The sequence below is a fragment of the Pyrus communis genome, chromosome 7 (assembly GCF_963583255.1).
Source record: "Pyrus communis chromosome 7, drPyrComm1.1, whole genome shotgun sequence".
NCBI lineage: Eukaryota > Viridiplantae > Streptophyta > Magnoliopsida > Rosales > Rosaceae > Pyrus > Pyrus communis.
The window spans coordinates 18,391,382-18,408,914 of record NC_084809.1 but is presented as its reverse complement, the minus strand read 5'-3'; the positions used below and the strand labels follow the sequence as shown (position 1 = coordinate 18,408,914).

At 37.4% G+C, this 17,533-nt stretch overlaps 1 protein-coding gene across 1 annotated transcript; it reads left to right on the top strand.

Annotated features, from left to right (window-relative positions):
• Positions 1-5,010: 5,010 nt before the first annotated feature.
• Positions 5,011-16,228, top strand: LOC137738952 (topless-related protein 1). Its single transcript, XM_068478421.1, has 27 exons — positions 5,011-5,142; positions 5,560-5,698; positions 5,822-6,001; positions 6,085-6,198; positions 6,281-6,439; positions 6,950-7,127; positions 7,222-7,348; positions 8,416-8,525; positions 8,626-8,797; positions 8,932-9,041; positions 9,143-9,212; positions 9,302-9,375; positions 9,462-9,557; positions 9,639-9,734; positions 9,827-9,954; positions 10,059-10,293; positions 10,378-10,542; positions 10,629-10,733; positions 10,931-11,077; positions 11,700-11,807; positions 11,905-12,084; positions 12,172-12,300; positions 12,382-12,477; positions 12,961-13,149; positions 13,241-13,407; positions 15,266-15,537; positions 15,705-16,228. The coding sequence occupies exons 2-26, from the start codon at positions 5,619-5,621 to the stop codon at positions 15,471-15,473; spliced, it is 3,423 nt and encodes a 1,140-aa protein (XP_068334522.1). The 5' UTR covers positions 5,011-5,142; positions 5,560-5,618; the 3' UTR covers positions 15,474-15,537; positions 15,705-16,228.
• The last annotated feature ends 1,305 nt before the right edge of the window (positions 16,229-17,533 follow it).

Genomic DNA, 17,533 nt, shown 5'->3' with positions numbered 1-17,533 from the left:
TATTATATTTCGGGACGGGTTGTCACAGTACTAGGATTGACTTTTTGATGTAAAAATGTGGTTTTTCGTTAAAGTAAATAGTATCGAAAACTTTTCGTTAAAGTTCCCTATAAAAAAAATGTTAAAAGAAACCACATTATTGTACAACACTTTGTTAGAGAGACAATAGGACCCACTTGTACTGGTAGCCTTAACTATTTCTAATAGAAATGTGATACATTGTAACAATGGTTGTAATACTTTCCAGATTCTTTTTTATGATCCTCATCTTTGGATTCTTTTTATGAGGATTCTCACATCTTATTCGTTTATCCTATATCGTGTGATAAAAAATTATTAGGTACTGTTTGTGTTTAAATTTAAATAAAAATTTCACAATGATTTCTAGCCACACGATTTTCAATGAATGGATAGGATGTGAGGATTCATAATATTCTCACAAAGAAGATTCGGATGGGATCCAAATCCTCAGCATAAGCCCTCAATTTCTGAGAAGCCCCTGAAATCTTCATCCTCCTACATTATTTTCTAATAAATTTAATAAAATTAAAATTTTCAATTTATATATGACAATTGGATTATTTTTCAGTCAATTCATTTCACAATTAGTTAAGTGGAGCCTATAATTTTTATAATAATTTTTCACTTTTTTCTAACAATAAAATATTAATTTGTATATTCCTTTCTCTCATAGAAACAAACTTATTTTCGTATTTCTCCCTTTCTGTCACATCCCCGCCTAGGACGGATCACTTCCTTGGCCCGCTCCACCACCGTAGCACAATATTGTCCGTTTTGGGCTTACCATTCCCTCACGGTTTTGTTTTTGGGAACTCACGAGCAACTTCCCAGTGGGTCACCCATCATGGGATTGCTCTAGCCCCCTTCTCGCTTAACTTCAGAGTTCCTACGGAACCCGAAGCCAGTGAGCTCCCAAAAGGCCTCGTGCTAGGTAAGGATGAGAATATACATATAAGGATCACTCCCCTATGCGATGTGGGATGTCACAATCCACCCCCCTTAGGGGCCCGACGTCCTCGTCGGCACACTCGGGACTAGGGTTAGGCTCTGATACCAATTTGTCACATCCCCGCCCGAGGCGGATCACTTCCCCGCCCCGCTCCACCACCGTAGCACGATATTGTCCGCTTTGGGCTTACCATTCCCTCACGGTTTTGTTTTTGGGAACTTACGAGCAGCTTCCCAATGGGTCACCCATCATGGGATTGCTCTAGCCCCCTTCTCGCTTAACTTCGGAGTTCCTACGGAACCCGAAGCCAGTGAGCTCCCAAAAGGCCTCGTGCTAGGTAAGGATGAGAATATACATATAAGGATCACTCCTCTAGGCGATGTGGGATGTCACATAAGCAACACTCCCTAATTTGGGGCAATATGCAAAATTTGTCGAGTCAATTGTTTATATTATTGGAGCTAATTTTTAGCTATGTGACACTTCTAAACAAATTTACTTATTCAATTGTGTATACCATTCGAGATGCTATGAAGTGTGTCATTACTATTTCAATATGAGAATTATCTCTAAAAAAAAATTAAAAGTTTGTTTGGTACTCTACTTGAATTCAACTTTTTAAACTCAAAAGCAATTTTCAAGTTTTAGGCCTTTTGTTTGTTAGGACTATTTTAAAAATTGAACTCAAGACTAATTAAAAAATATAGTCTATTCTCTAAAAACACAAAAAAATGAGTTTTTAAACTTAAATTCACTCATTTTTTTCTCTCCATCCTCCATTCTCACTTCAAATCTATCTCTCTTTTCTTGTTTATCTCTCCCCCCTTCTCTTTTTTTTACCTTTACCTTTTTCGTCTCTTCTCGAATCCACTATTTTCATTCTCTTGGTTCTTTCTCTCACTACTCTTCCTCTTTATCTCCTCCGATCCTCTCACTTCTTTCTCTTTCCTCCAATCATCTTTTACTTTCTTTCCTCATCTCTCCTCTTTCTCTCTTGACCTCCTTTTTTGAATCTCTTTGTCCAGTTTAAGTTGTTAGATTTAAAATTTTTAAATCACATACCAAACAAGTTTTTAAGTTTTAAAGAAAATTGTTTTCAAGAAAAATTCTGAAAAAATGTTTTGAGAAATTATAAACTTTTCAAATAGGATACCAAACAAGGTCTAAGGAACGAGAAAGAGACAACAACATTGCTTATATTGACATTTTCCTTGTTCTAAATAGTAGCTGTTTAGTTTCAGTGGCCTACATACTTCTGAGATTGATGAAATGGACAAACCCCCACGCCACGACTCCAAAACCACACCTTTTATTACATATATATCCAATATTACGATATCTCGCGATTGTTTGGATTCTAAAATATCATATCGCAATCATACCTTTCTCACGATATCACGTGATATATGAATTTGTACCGTGGCCCAATGGTATCTCTCGTAATATTTCCCAAAATCTGGGATCAAACGTTTATGAGACCATCCCAAAGAGCTTGTCATTTCTTAGAGCATCCCCAGCGTGGGGTTTTGCTCGGGGGAAGGGGTCCAAAACAATGGCCCGAGGGCCGGTGGCGTCGCTCCAGCGTGGGGGAGGCCGAAGGCAGGGGGAGGCCCGAGGGCCAGGCCCGTGAGGGATTGCCAGGCCTTGAGCCCGAGGTGGGGGTGACGCAAGGCTGACGCCAGGGTGGCGTCAGCGCATTATTTAATTTTTTTTGTGTCAGGCGCGTGCACCCCACCCGCGCGTGGGGGCGCGTCGCCGACACAAAAAAAATTTAAAAAAGCAATTGTCAGTTACCGTTTGGAAGCCACGTGGCTTCCCACGGTGCGTTAGATCTTAACGGTCACTTAATGTGGACCGTTAGATCTGAACGGTAAAAAAAAAAAAGTCAGATTTAATATCCACCGTTCGATCTGAGATCAACGGTGGATATTAAAATTCTTTATAAATTAAAAAATAAATGAAAAAATAGTTTTAAAAATCTGAAAAGTTACCGTTGTGACACGTGGCACAATCTGGAGTGTTGGAATTCAAATTTTTTTATATCCAACGGCAGAGATTAATTAATTGAATAAAAATTTAAAAAAAATTGTAAAAAATTCAAAAACAAATCTGAAAAATCTGAAAAAATTGTTTTTACTTTTCTATAAATACCTTCTCATTATCATCTACCTTACACAACAATTTCATATTTTCTCAACTACTTTCAATCACATTCCTTTCTTTGTCTCAAAGTTTGAATCCATTTTTTTTCAACAAAATGACCACTGGTGCAGGTACGAATTGGTCGCTTATTGAAGATGTTGCGTTGTGTACTAGCTGGGTTGAAGTTACTCATAATTCGCTTACGGGTAATGAGATGTAGTTGCGAGAAATGTGGAGTCTTATTCATACCAATTTTCTTGAGAAAATTGGTGGGAAAAGAACCAAAGAATCGATGTCCAGTCGTTGGAAATTACTTAGTCAATCGTTTAGTACATGGAGAGAAGCTTTGGCACAAGCTAGTAGTAATATTCGAAGTGGGGAAAATTACTCGGATCAGGTAACAATATATTATTTATTTGATACCCAAATTTACATTATAATTATTTGTTTGTATTATTTATTTGTTACATACTTACATTATAAATAATATATTGTTACATACTTACATTATAACTTGAAGCCTTCTTACTTAATTTCATTATATTTGTTACTTATATATATATGTATATATTTGCTAGTTACTTATTTTCATTATAATTATTTGCTAGTTACTTATTTTCATTATATTTGTTACTTATATATATATATATGTATATATTTGCTAGTTACTTATTTTCATTATAATTATTTATTTGTTACTTATTTTCATTATTTACTAAACTTGAAGCCTTCTTACTTATTTTCATTATATTTGTTACTTATATATATATGTATATATTTGCTAGTTACTTATTTTCATTATAATTATTTATTTGTGAATAAGGAAGCAGAAACTATGAATAATGATACAGATTTTTGTGAATAAGGAAGCAGAAACTATGAATAATGATAGAGATCTTGAGAATTTTGGTGTGAGATTTGTGAGGATGGATGGTGGATTATATAGAGGATTCATAAAGGATTAGGTTGTGCATAATGCCACGTGGCATGCCGTCATTCGTTACAAATCTGATGGAAATCTATCCTCAAAGATTGTGAACAGATTATGACACGTGGCATGCCGTCATTCGTTAAAAATCTGATGGAAATCTATCCTCAAAGATTGTGAACCGATTATGACACGTGGCGCGACGTGATTGGTTAATAATCTTATCAGAAATCCATCACCAATAATTGTATTATTTTGTATTATTTAATAATATTTCGGATAATGACACGTGGCGCAACGAGAACGATTAAAAATCTTATCCGATATTACAATTAAAATTATTTTGTATTATTTTATATAAAAAAAAATACTAATATTTTATTGCCTATTGCCAGGGCTATTGAAGTGTAACGGTGGAGATGCAAATTCTATTGCCAGGGCTACTTACTGTTCATTAAGGGCGGTTACTGTTCATTAGGTGGATTGAATAGTGTATTGCCAGGGGGGAGGGCTCCAATGCTGGAGTTGCTCTTAAGGGGATCTGATAGTAATGATTGCTTTCAAGTTCGGTTCACCTCCTTTTCAGGTTAGCATTCTTAATAAATACCAGCTGTTATGTTCAGAAGACTCAAAAGTCAAACTTCTTTGATAAATCTAACGATAGGAGGTGCGGGTTCATAACTGATTGTGATGTATGGGATTTCACTTTTGGCTGAAGAACAGTTGTCACCTATAGATTCCGTGCCAATGAACTTGGCAGATGCGGTCGGCTAAGTGCAACCCACCTCCATTCGCAACTACGCATAAGTAAGTGTGCAGATCATGCAACCTATCACAAGCTAACATAACCTATTGCTTGATAAGTAGAGTAGGATTGATAAGCTCTATGGCTTATCATCCTCCTTACCTGTCGCCTCCTATAAAAATCACCCATTTCTGCCAGTTTTAATGTCTCCTCTCTCTCGATATATATAAATACAAAAAAAATTTGGAGAGAGAAAGAGAGTTTACTGTAAGTTTCTAGAGAGAGATTTCTCCGAGCTGTGTCTCTCTCTCCTTTTCTTCCCGATGTGTGGTTGTTTGTTCTGATTTGGTTCTCAAGGTGCAAGCTTCTCTCTCTTTCCTGGAATATCTAACTATTAATTTCTATCCTTAATTTTTAATTTTTATTTATTTTTTCTTTTGGGTTCATTTTTTTGGGGTTTTTCTAATTTTCTCAGCCTTTTTCTTTTGCATCTTCGATTCCCAAATGGGTCTTCAAAAAGATGCTTTCTTTGCCTCTTTGATCCCCCAAAAAGTTCAAAAATTGTCTCTTTTTTTCTTAAACCCGAATTTTATGAGTGAAAATATCTCAAATTATTGGGAAAAATGGTGTTTTAGCTTTGTGATCTAGTTCTGGGTGTGTTCCTGCTGAATTTATTTTTATGATTTTGTAATTTTATTTTGATTTTTGAGCTTTTTAAGTTACTTCTGTTCATATTTATTTGTAATTTGTAATTATTATATTTTATTTTTGCAGATCTAGTTATATTTTTAGTGATATTTTTGGTTCTGGAATCAAAGAGGGGGGCGGTCAAGATGTCTTCTCTGAGTAGAGAGCTTGTGTTCCTGATCTTGCAATTTCTCGATGAGGAAAAATTCAAAGAGACCGTTCACAAGTAGGGCTGACTTCTATATTTTTAAATTAATTTTGTAATTAATACGTATTTATTGGCATAATTTCTGATTATGTACTGATATACTGCCTCAGTAATTGCCTTTATGATGTAAATTTTAAATAGGCTAGAGCAGGAATCTGGGTTTTTCTTTAATGTGAAATACTTTGAGGATGAGGTGCATAATGGCAATTGGGATGAAGTTGAGAAGTACCTCTCCGGGTTCACTAAAGTGGACGATAACCGCTATTCCATGAAAATCTTTTTCGAGATAAGGAAGCAGAAGTATCTCGAGGCATTGGACAAGTAAGCTTACAACGTTTCGATTTCAGGTCATTGAGAAATTATATGGTTGAATTGCATGTAATGTGACTGTGTGAACTTTATAGGCATGATCGGTCCAAAGCCGTGGATATTCTAGTAAAGGATTTAAAGGTTTTTGCCACATTCAATGAAGAACTTTTCAAGGAAATCACTCAGCTCTTGACATTAGAGAACTTTAGGTATGAGAATTCCGTTATATGAAGAAAGTCAATAGAAAACAGTTGTAGCAAATGTACTAAAACATGGTCTCTTGCATTATAGGGAGAATGAACAACTATCCAAGTATGGAGATACAAAGTCTGCCAGGGCAATCATGTTGGTTGAACTTAAGAAACTGATTGAAGCGAATCCCTTATTCCGTGATAAATTGCAGTTCCCAAGCCTTAAAAATTCGAGGCTACGGACACTCATTAACCAAAGGTAATTACTCTGAAATCATGACATCAGTTATATAAGATTAGCTGTGCCCTTCATTGTGACTTATGGATATTGTTTCAAACAGTGGTCTCGCTATAATGTTTTCACATACGGAATGAGTGCTTTTGTCTTCTGTTGCCTTCAGAATGAAACTTTCATCAAGTTGATCATAATAGCTAATGAGTTTATCGTTTAAGTACATTGTCTATGTGGCTAATCAAAATGTTGGTTATGGCTTGAATTTTGTGGAAACAAAAAGAAGTCATTAATATTATTCCAATGCTAAAACATGTGCTTGAATCTTAATTTAGTATATGGCTCATTACTACTTAGCATGGGCCTGGTGACAGTTGTACATCACTGCTTGATTCCACCTTCTGTTGTCAGGATTCTGTTTTTTGTTGGTGAACGGTGTTAGAAGTTTCCACCGCAGACACCATTAACTATCATTTGTGCAAATTATGACCTTTCTGGTTCTGCTAAGAGAACTAATTCTCCTTCTGTCAATTCAAGCTTAAATTGGCAGCATCAGCTTTGTAAGAACCCAAGACCAAATCCAGATATAAAAACACTTTTTGTGGATCACTCATGTGGACAACCTAACGGTGCACGGGCACCATCACCTGCAAATAACCCACTGCTTGGATCCTTACCAAAAGCTGGAGGGTTTCCTCCACTAGGTGCACATGGGGTAAGTAATCTAGTGAAACTGTTGATACACTAATTATGTAGAAACTTTGTTGTTATTAACTTTTTGTTCATGCGCTTGGCTTTTGCATTTTCAGCCTTTTCAACCTACACCAGCCCCGGTTCCAATACCCCTTGCAGGTTGGATGTCTAATCCTTCCACTGTTACTCATCCAGCAATTTCTGAAGGAGGAGGTATTGGTCTTGGTGGTCCATCAATAACAGGTAACACATCATTTTGTTAAGTGAAATTTTATTTAAACCCACGTAACCTCTTTCTACACCCAACTTAAATTTGAAATGTTAATTGTCTATTTTACCCTTTTGCATAATTACTATTAAGTACAAAATGAAATTAATAATAAAACTCAAATTTCTCAATAAACCCAGACACTATAATTAAACCCTAGCATCACCCTTTGTTTATCCTACATCCATTCCGGCTAAAACCCTAATAATTCTGATAGAGAAAAACAAGCTTTTTTTATTGATGGATAGTGATTTTGAAGTTTTGAATCCTCCAACTAAGGTATGACTCGATGTATGGATATTTTGTTTGTTTGCTTCTTCTTTGGATTAAATTTCATACTTAATATATTATATTGTATTTGTTTTTCTCTGCCGTCTGTCTGCCCCCAAAACACCGTTGCAAGGACTTTTGATTAGTAGTGCAAAGACATATAACTTGATTCTTGGTGCAAATAACGATTGCCCAACCTCATAAACCTTGACCACTCACTAGCGGGTGGCATGTCTCCATCCAAATCCAAAGCATCAAGGTCAAATGTTTTTCTGGCGAAGTGATGGACTGAACTGGAGCATGCATCACATTCTCCACCAAATTCAAATCTATGGAAGGATCTCTTGGATCCCAAGTCTATGGATGAGTTTGGTAGTAGGAAAAAAAAAAGCCATGGAAATGCTAGTCATGTGCAATTATACAGGGGCAAAGGACGCCTCTTTGAAGAAAAAAACATTCAGTTAGAGATGTTATTTTATAAAGGGAATGGGTGTAAAGATAACTTTACATTTTGAATTCAGATTGAGAAGGTAGTTTAGGTAATAAATTTGGGTTTAAAGAGATATTAATTCTTTAATTAAAACAAATATGGGTGAAGAGAGTAAGTTGGGTGTAGAAAGAGGTTAGATGGGTTCAAATAAAATTTCCCTTTTGTTAATACTCAAGCTCATAATTTTCATTTATCATGATCCCGATTAGATGATTCTTGATATTGGTGTTTCATGATCCAATAAGATGGTTTTTGATTTTGGTGTCTCATTACCTTGTATAGCTGCCTTGAAACATCCAAGGACTCCTCCAACTAATCCTTCTGTGGAGTATCCGTCTGGGGATTCTGATCATGTCTCTAAAAGAACAAGGCCGATGGGGCTGTCTACCGAGGTATGTACATACTTGCAAAGATCAGATTTTGAATGGTGATCTCTATTTTCGTCCTCATTTACCTTTTTATTTGTATCTGATAGTTTGTTCTTTTGTGCAGGTTAATCTCCCTGTTAACATGTTGCCAGTAACATTTCCAGGGCACAGTCATGGTCAACCTTTACCTTTGAATGCACCTGATGACTTGCCCAAGAATGTCACACGGACTTTGAATCAGGGTTCATCTCCCATGAGCATGGATTTTCATCCTTCACAGCAGACTTTGCTTCTTGGTTTGTATAAAGTAGCTCCTTATATTTATTTGTATACCTTCAGGCTCTACAATTGTGTTTGTTAATTGGGGTTTTCTCCTTAGATGCTTGGTACTCATACTTGTCTGTTGATTGTTCTCTATGTGATGCTTCAGTTGGTACCAATGTGGGGGACATAGGGCTGTGGGAAGTTGGATCTAGGGAGCGACTAGTTTTAAGGAACTTCAAAGTATGGGATCTTAGTTCATGCTCAATGCCCCTGCAGGTCTTTCCATTTCTATCCTTGTTCATATATGACATAAAAAACTCTGCTCACTCTATTCTTTCTGGATGTATGAGTTGGTTGACTGTCTTCGTGAAATTCAGGCTGCTCTAGTTAAGGACCCTGGTGTGTCTGTTAACCGTGTGATTTGGAGCCCTGATGGTGCTTTGTTTGGTAAGCTGAGCATACTGTGATATGGCTTTATAATTATGTAAGGATTGAATTAGATCCTGATTATTGTATCATTTACAATCCAATTATAGGTGTTGCTTACTCAAGGCACATTGTTCAAATATATTCATATCATGGGGGTGATGACGTACGACAGCATCTAGAGGTATATACTGTTTCAATTTTTTCCACTTTTGTTTTGTTATGTTTGAGTTTTCTGTATTCATGGTGATTCTGAAAATACTGTCGTAGATTGATGCACATGTTGGTGGAGTAAATGATATAGCATTCTCCCATCCCAATAAGCAGCTTTGTGTGATTACCTGTGGGGATGACAAGACCATCAAGGTTCGTTAGTTGTCTAATATGTTTGCTTGTCTAATTGTAAGAGCATTTTCTGTTCGTTGCTGATTTCCTTAATAAATTTAGGTGTGGGATGCTACAACTGGTGCAAAACAATATACTTTTGAAGGTCATGAGGCTCCAGTTTATTCTATCTGCCCACATTATAAGGAAAACATTCAGGTGTTGTGGTATTTTATTTTGGTTTTTCATTCTTACTAATTACACTTTCTGTTTCAGTCTTTTGATGCTCATTCTTTGTTGTTGTGCTTCAGTTTATCTTTTCAACAGCACTGGATGGAAAGATAAAGGCTTGGTTGTATGACAATTTGGGATCTCGAGTTGATTATGATGCTCCTGGTCGCTGGTGCACAACCATGGCTTATAGTGCTGATGGTACAAGGTTAGTAGTGTACTTAGCTCAGATTTCCTTTTTTCTATTGCTTGATGGGCAAACTATAGGGTTATTTATTTCGTTTCCTTGTTTTATTTGGCGGTGGGTTGCAGGCTTTTTTCATGTGGGACAAGTAAAGATGGTGAGTCATATATTGTTGAATGGAATGAAAGTGAAGGGGCTGTGAAAAGGACCTATCAAGGCTTTCGCAAGCGTTCTCTTGGCGTTGTGCAATTCGATACTACTAAAAACCGGTTTTTGGCTGCTGGTGATGATTTTTCTATTAAATTTTGGGACATGGACAATATTCAACTTCTGACAACTGTTGATGCTGATGGAGGCCTCCCAGTAGGTTCATTTCCTTCAAGTAAATTGAAATAATAGAATCTAAAATACCAGCTGCTCATCTTCTTTACCTTTCCTAATTCCTAGGCAAGCCCTCGTATCCGCTTTAACAAGGATGGCACTCTCTTGGCTGTTTCTGCCAATGAGAATGGGATTAAAGTTTTGGCAAATGCAGACGGAATGCGGTTGTTGCGAACATTTGAGAATCATCTTTCTTATGATGCGTCAAGGACCTCTGAAGTTGTGACAAAGGTATTTTAAATAATTTTGCCTGCCTAACATTTAATTAAGCTTAACCTTTTTTAACTTGAGCACGCCTAACACTCAACCTCTTTCAGCCTGCAATAACCCCAATTCAAGTTGCTGCTGCAGCAGCAGCAGCAGCTGCTAGCAGCATTGGACTGGCTGAAAGAAGTGCATCTGCAGCTGCTGTTTCTGGAATGGTTCGTTGTGCATGCTTGTTCTTTTGTGTTGATTGACCGTCATTATTTTGCTTGTTTATGACAGCATTTTGATCTGCAATTACTCTCTCATGGTCATTTGTTGCTCTTAAGTCAGACTTCTTTTATTTTATGTAAATTAGAGTTTAAAAATACCTACACTTATGATTCTTTAATTAATCAAACATTATTTATACCAGAATGGGGATGCTCGGAACTTAGGGGATGTGAAACCTAGAATAGCTGAAGAATCCAATGACAAATCAAAGATCTGGAAACTCACTGAAATCAGCGAACCATCTCAATGCCGTTCCTTGAGGCTACCTGAAAACATGAGAGTAACCAAGGTATGATATTGGTAATTGCCTGTATTCTTGAAACATTTCATGTCTATTGATGGATTTGTTTGTTCCTTGTCTGGTTAATCCTTCTCATTGCACTTTATAAATACTTCATTGTGTTCTAGGGCTTACTGTATAAATATTTGTATGTTGTGGTCTTGGAGCATTTACTACATTGTACAACTTATTGTGTTTGTTCATCAACGAAGATATTATGACCTTTTATTGGCCATGACCTTGCTTCTCAAAATGAATGATTATTTCTTTTCATAGTGGTTTATATACGAAACAAATAATATTTTATTTTCAGAATGGTGCTTCACATGATTTCATTCTTCAAAAATATGGAAGTTAAATTAAGACAACTTATGCAGCAGCAACAACATAGGTATAACTAAATATAACCTTTTGTTAATATCTCTTTATCATTCAATATGACAAGCATCTTTCCATTTCCTATGTTAAGTACAGGTTGTTCCCAATAGTTTGATTCGTTGCATTTTGACGTGGTATATTTTGAGTTAACTGAGAGATGCTTAATTTCTTTCCTGGTGCTGTATCAATGTGATGAATGGGACAGGCACCTGCTCACTGCAATATATTCTAATTAACCCCTTGGTTTTTACAGATTTCGAGGTTAATCTATACTAATTCGGGAAGTGCAATTTTGGCTTTAGCATCAAATGCCATCCATTTGTTATGGAAATGGCAGAGGAGTGAGCGTAACTCTAGCAAGGTGTGTAGATGCATAGTAGTAGTTTTCATCAATTATTTGTAGTTTTTTCTTTGAAAGGCAAGTGTCATAATGCCAAAACAATTTTTATACCCTGCAGGCAACTGCTAGTGTTTCACCTCAACTATGGCAACCCTCAAGTGGCATTTTAATGACCAATGATATTACTGACACAAGTCCTGAAGAAGCTGTTCCTTGCTTCGCTTTGTCCAAGAATGATTCTTACGTAATGTCAGCATCTGGTGGAAAGATTTCCCTGTTCAATATGATGACATTTAAGGTAACACGTCTTAAAAATTGATAGCCCGCTTTTTTCCCTTTTCCATTTTTCATTTGACTAATCACAACTTCTTGTTGGTGAGTGCAGACAATGACAACTTTCATGCCGCCACCACCTGCTGCAACATTTCTTGCTTTCCATCCTCAAGATAACAATATTATAGCTATTGGGATGGATGATTCTACAATTCAGATATATAATGTCCGCGTAGATGAGGTATGAGACATACGTATGCAATTTGTCTTAGAACTTGCTGTTTAAGATGGTTCTTATTTGGTTTTAATTTTCTTGATGCAGGTTAAGAGCAAGCTTAAAGGCCACTCTAAAAGAATAACTGGCCTAGCATTTTCTCATGTACTGAATGTGCTAGTTTCATCAGGAGCAGATGCTCAGGTATTAAAACTTTTCAGCTTTGGTACCATGAATTCATACTCCCGATTTAGTTGTCCTCCTATGGTAGACTGAAATAGAATCCAACTCCAAAATACCTTTCCACGACAAGTGTGCTGTAACCGAAGTAAGATAACTTTCTTTGAGGCACTAAAGAAACAACTGTTCGCATAGATTCCTTGCAAATTATGGCCTCTTATTACTAATATCTTGGATAACAGTGTGTTCTAGTTTCTGATTCAACTTGCTTTCATTTTACCTTTTCAAACTTGTTCAGTTTCCAACAACTCCAATTTTTCTTTTTGAAACAAATTTTTTTTTTTTTTTCTTTTTTATTTTATTTTTTTTGAAAAATTAATTCCAATTGTTAAATTTGGAATTGCCCCGACATAAGCATTTCTCAGTAAATGTAATCAATTCCTTGAGAGAAAAATACTGAATTCACTAGTGCTTGTTTGGTTATTATTTCTTTTCTCCTTTCTTCAGCTCTGCGTATGGAACTCTGATGGATGGGAAAAGCTGAAGTCCAGATTCTTGCAGCTTCCAGCTGGGAGAACGACAGCTTCACTGTCAGACACACGTGTACAGTTTCATCACGACCAGCAACAGTTCTTGGTTGTGCACGAGACTCAACTTGCCATATATGAAACAACAAAACTAGAATGTGTAAAGCAGGTAGATTTGTCTCTTGTAGCATGGATGTGAGGATTTAACCTCCCTTACAATTGTTTTTTAAATTAAAATTCTTTTTTCCCTTGATTTTTAGTGGGTTCCACGTGATTCTGCTGCACCAATCTCTCATGCAACATTCTCGTGCGATAGCCAACTTGTATATGCCAGCTTTTTAGATGCAACTGTGTGTGTGTTCAGCGCTGCAAATCTCAGACTGCGGTGTCGTATTAATCCTTCTGCTTATCTTCCTGCTAATGTTAGGTAATTCCCTCTTTCCATTTCAATGGTGCATTTCAAGTTTTACTTTGGATTGTACTTGTTCATTATCACTTTCAAGTCCGGGATTTGTTTGATTTTTCTTTTGAGTAACAGTTTAAACAAGATCTTACTGGGGTTTAAGATAACATTTTGAATTCATGTTATGTTCCCAACCTTAGAAAATCATGGGAGACCAAGCAAGCTTAGTATACTTGCATAGGATGGACACAGGATCATCTTTTTCATTGCTGTCCACAGGAAGTGGTTGTCATCCTTTACCATCACTTTTATCAGCTGAACCTTAAGCGCACACGTTTTATGCACTATAATTTGACAGATGGACCTAAACTAAACAATTTAACATGATTCTTAATGCATTATGGGTGTGTTTGTTTAGTGTCCTTAAGTTTCACTAGACTAGACTGGATTGAGATTTAGCGAAGACCCGTGTTTGTTCCGTACATGGACTAGCTTTAATGAGCTTAGCCTTCACTCGCTTCGACTAAGGTGCTCGCTAGATAGTCTTAGCGAGTCCCCCAGACACCCATGGGATTGCTAGTCCGTCCTCGCCTTCTCCTCCTCATCGTCTCTCATCACCCACAATCTCATCTCTCTCTTTTCCCATCCTTCCCAACCATTGAAGAATCCAGAGCCTCCCTCATCGTCCACCTCAGCAAGCTCCTTTTCTCCTGATCCCCAACGTCGTACGGTTCTTCCTATTCGAATTGCCGAAGTCCTCAATTCCCGAGACTTGGAGCTCGCTCGATTTGACCGAAAAGGAGGCTCTTGCGTTTGTTGCACCTGAGCTTGCTCTGATTCTGATTTGCCAATTGATGTCCAGCTTGGAAGCTCAGGTGCAGGAGAATCGGAGCAACATTAAGAATTTGGAATCTGGTTTGAGATTGAGAAGGCAAAAGCTGGAGAGGGGAGAAAAAGAGGGAGAGGGACGGAAAAAATAAGGGAAAAGCAACATTAAGAATTTGGAATCTGGTTTGCGATCGAGAAGGCAAAAGCTGGAGAGGGGAGAAAAAGAGGGAGAGGGACGGAAAAAAAAAGGGAAAAAAAAAAAGGGATTTGAAGTAAGGGACCAGAAGCACCTGCGGGGATAGAAGGCAAAGAAAGATTTGAGATTGAGAAGGAAGAGAAAAAGAAGAGACCAGAAGCCTCTGGAAAGGAGGAAAAGAAGAGAAAAAAAAAAAAAAAAAGAAGGAAAGGTAGAGAGTGCAGAGAAAGAATTAAAAAAAATGACAATATTTTATTCCAAAAATAATTTAGTATGTAACTTAGTCCAACATTGCACCAAACGCTTAATTATTCTTATCCTACTTAACCCATGCCAAGGCAATCTAGCTTAGTCTCTGAAGTTAGTCCAGTCCGAAATAGCCTGGTACAACAAACGCACCCTATAATTCCTGGTATTAGACACCTGTTTGGTTTATGCTATAACGTAATCTAGTGGTATAGCTAGAACTTTTACATATTACTTAATTTGCAACGTTATAAAAATAAAAAAAAATTACCAATTTTAGTTACTTCCTTAAAAACCCAAAATTTGGTGCTTAGATTGCCTAATAGGATAGGAATTTAGTACTTTCTATTATGGTGATAAAAATAATAGTAAACTGCTGATAACTAGTCATTCTAATTGTAGCGCCTTTTTTATACTTTTCTTATTGGAACTCTGAGTATTGCAATCCTACGCTCCTTTGTAAAAGCATGAAGGGACAATATTACTTTGAGGAGTGCATGATGACTGTTTTGGCATGCAAATAACAGCTCCTAATTTACTAGTTTGGTAAAGCTAAACTAGGTTTGTGATAGCTGTTGCTAATTCCAGCTCTCTGCTTCCCCTTTGCAACAGTTCTAACGTACAGCCCCTTGTTATTGCGGCGCATCCACAAGAAGCAAATCAGTTTGCATTAGGACTATCGGATGGTGCTGTTCATGTCTTTGAGCCCCTTGAATCTGAAGGAAAATGGGGTGTGGCTCCACCTGTTGAAAATGGTTCAGCAAGCAGTGCGCCAGCTACTCAAGTTGGAACTTCAGGTTCGGATCAAGCTCAGAGATGATCAAGAGGCTGGCAGAGCACAAGTTCTTTTACATGCTTGGCTTGCTGGCCTATTCCAAATACAGGTATGCCTGCATTTGTCTAATTTCTATTTACGCTATGAGCAATACTTTTATTTGCTGCTCAATCCAATCAGTTTATGCAACCCGTAATTTCTAGGGCAATCGTTTGATATATTTTTGCCTTCTTTTCGTATTTTCTCTTAACACGTTTTCATTTCGCGTTGTTGCAGTTTGTGTTCTTCATGCAGTGTAATTTAATCAAGGAAGGATGTGCAGATATGTAGATTTAACAAGTTGGTTCAGAATCTCGAGTAAGGTAAATGCAGTAGGAGTATTGTCAGTGAAACGTATTTAAATTATGTGTCAGAAATGAAGAGTTTTATGTTTCTCCGGTATGCTTTTCTTTCAATTGATGATCATGAATATAATTCTAGTTTTTTTTTTTAATTTTTTAATTTGAATTTTTTTTAATTTTTAATTATGTCAAGTTGCGTTGGTGCCTCGTTTTTCATTTGTCTTTCCTCCGTCGTTAGTTGGATGTTACACTGGTGATAATTTTCATCCATGTTCTTCTGTGTGCACCGAGAAAAAAGACGACATAGAAAGTGCATAAGCTTGTAAATGTACCATGAATCGATGTCATAGAAAATGCATACAGTGGTACAAGCGCAGCATACCAGTGTAACAGATGTTTTTACAATGTGAATGTAGAGATGTTTCTACAGCATAAAACCGCCGGAAATTCAAGTTTTTACAGACACACTTGCTGCTGATTTACCATTTTCTTGTTTTCAAGTACAATTCAAAGGGTGGTGAGAGTGAATTTGATGTCCCGTCGGCATCTTTCTACTACATACCAACGAACCCGGTCTGATTCGAACAGAAGAAAAGCTTGGAGAACATGTTCCGCAAACACGAGTATGAAAGAGTAAAGCATAAGCAGGTGGGAGCCGAGAGACACTGCAGCGCCAATGAACTTGGTGGGTGCAGGGAACAAGCAGTGTAGCCGAAGGAAATACGGCACCACCGGGACAGCAGCGATGAGATTGTCTCCAATGACATTCATCTCCTATATCTCTACAACAAAAATGAAAAAAATAAAATAAAATAAAATAGAACTGAAATGGTTATCAAACCGGCTTCTTGATTTGAAGTCGCCAAGGATCCAAGGACTGCACAGTCGAGCGCGATTCTTTGCATTTAGACTGGCTCCTTCCAACAGCACTCAAAGCCAGAGCTTCAAGTTCAGAGCTTCAACGAGTGTTTCCAAATCATGGGCTTGGGCAACGGATTACTTCTCTCGAACGACTACCTTCCAGACACCAACATTTCGATTACCTTACGACGCCAACATTTTGATTGCCTCATGTGCCAAACTCACCCTATTATTCTGTTTATGGTTCGGTTTTGATTCGAAACCAAAACGATTAGAGAGTAATGAAACTGGTGTATATCGGCCGAGAAGATCAAGCGAAGCTGTAGTCTTTACTTCCCAGTACGCCATCCGACTACATCCCCAAAGCAAACTCCACCAAAATAAACCATAGCACCACCAAAGTTGACCTGCAAAAGATTGGAGTTAGCCAAGGAAAGTACTTGGATCGCAAGAAAGCCCCGGCTAGCGAATACCGAGGGCCGTCCTTGAAACGTGACTTGAAACAATGAGAACTGTAGCGGGGAATCCCCCAATGAGTTTAAGAATAGGCTACGCAAGTAGTACGATGGCTGAATACCGAGGATTTTGGTTCTTTCTACCCACTTTTGCACGACGAGAGTAAGACGAGGAATGTAATTCGATGATTTTATGTGCACTTCCATCATCACCTATCCAGTTTGGCTTCCGGTACTCGCTGTACATTTTCATCAGTCATCTTATCAATATCGTTTCAGCTAAAACAGAATCATGGTTACAATTCAAGGGATTTATACAACAAATGTAAGCCTCAATTCGACCAAATTCACACCTTGTAACCGCAATTTAGTCTAACTATTCCGAATTAGCATCGTCTTTGGGTGACTTCACGATCTGCTCCATTAGCATTTTACAAAGAAACAAAGA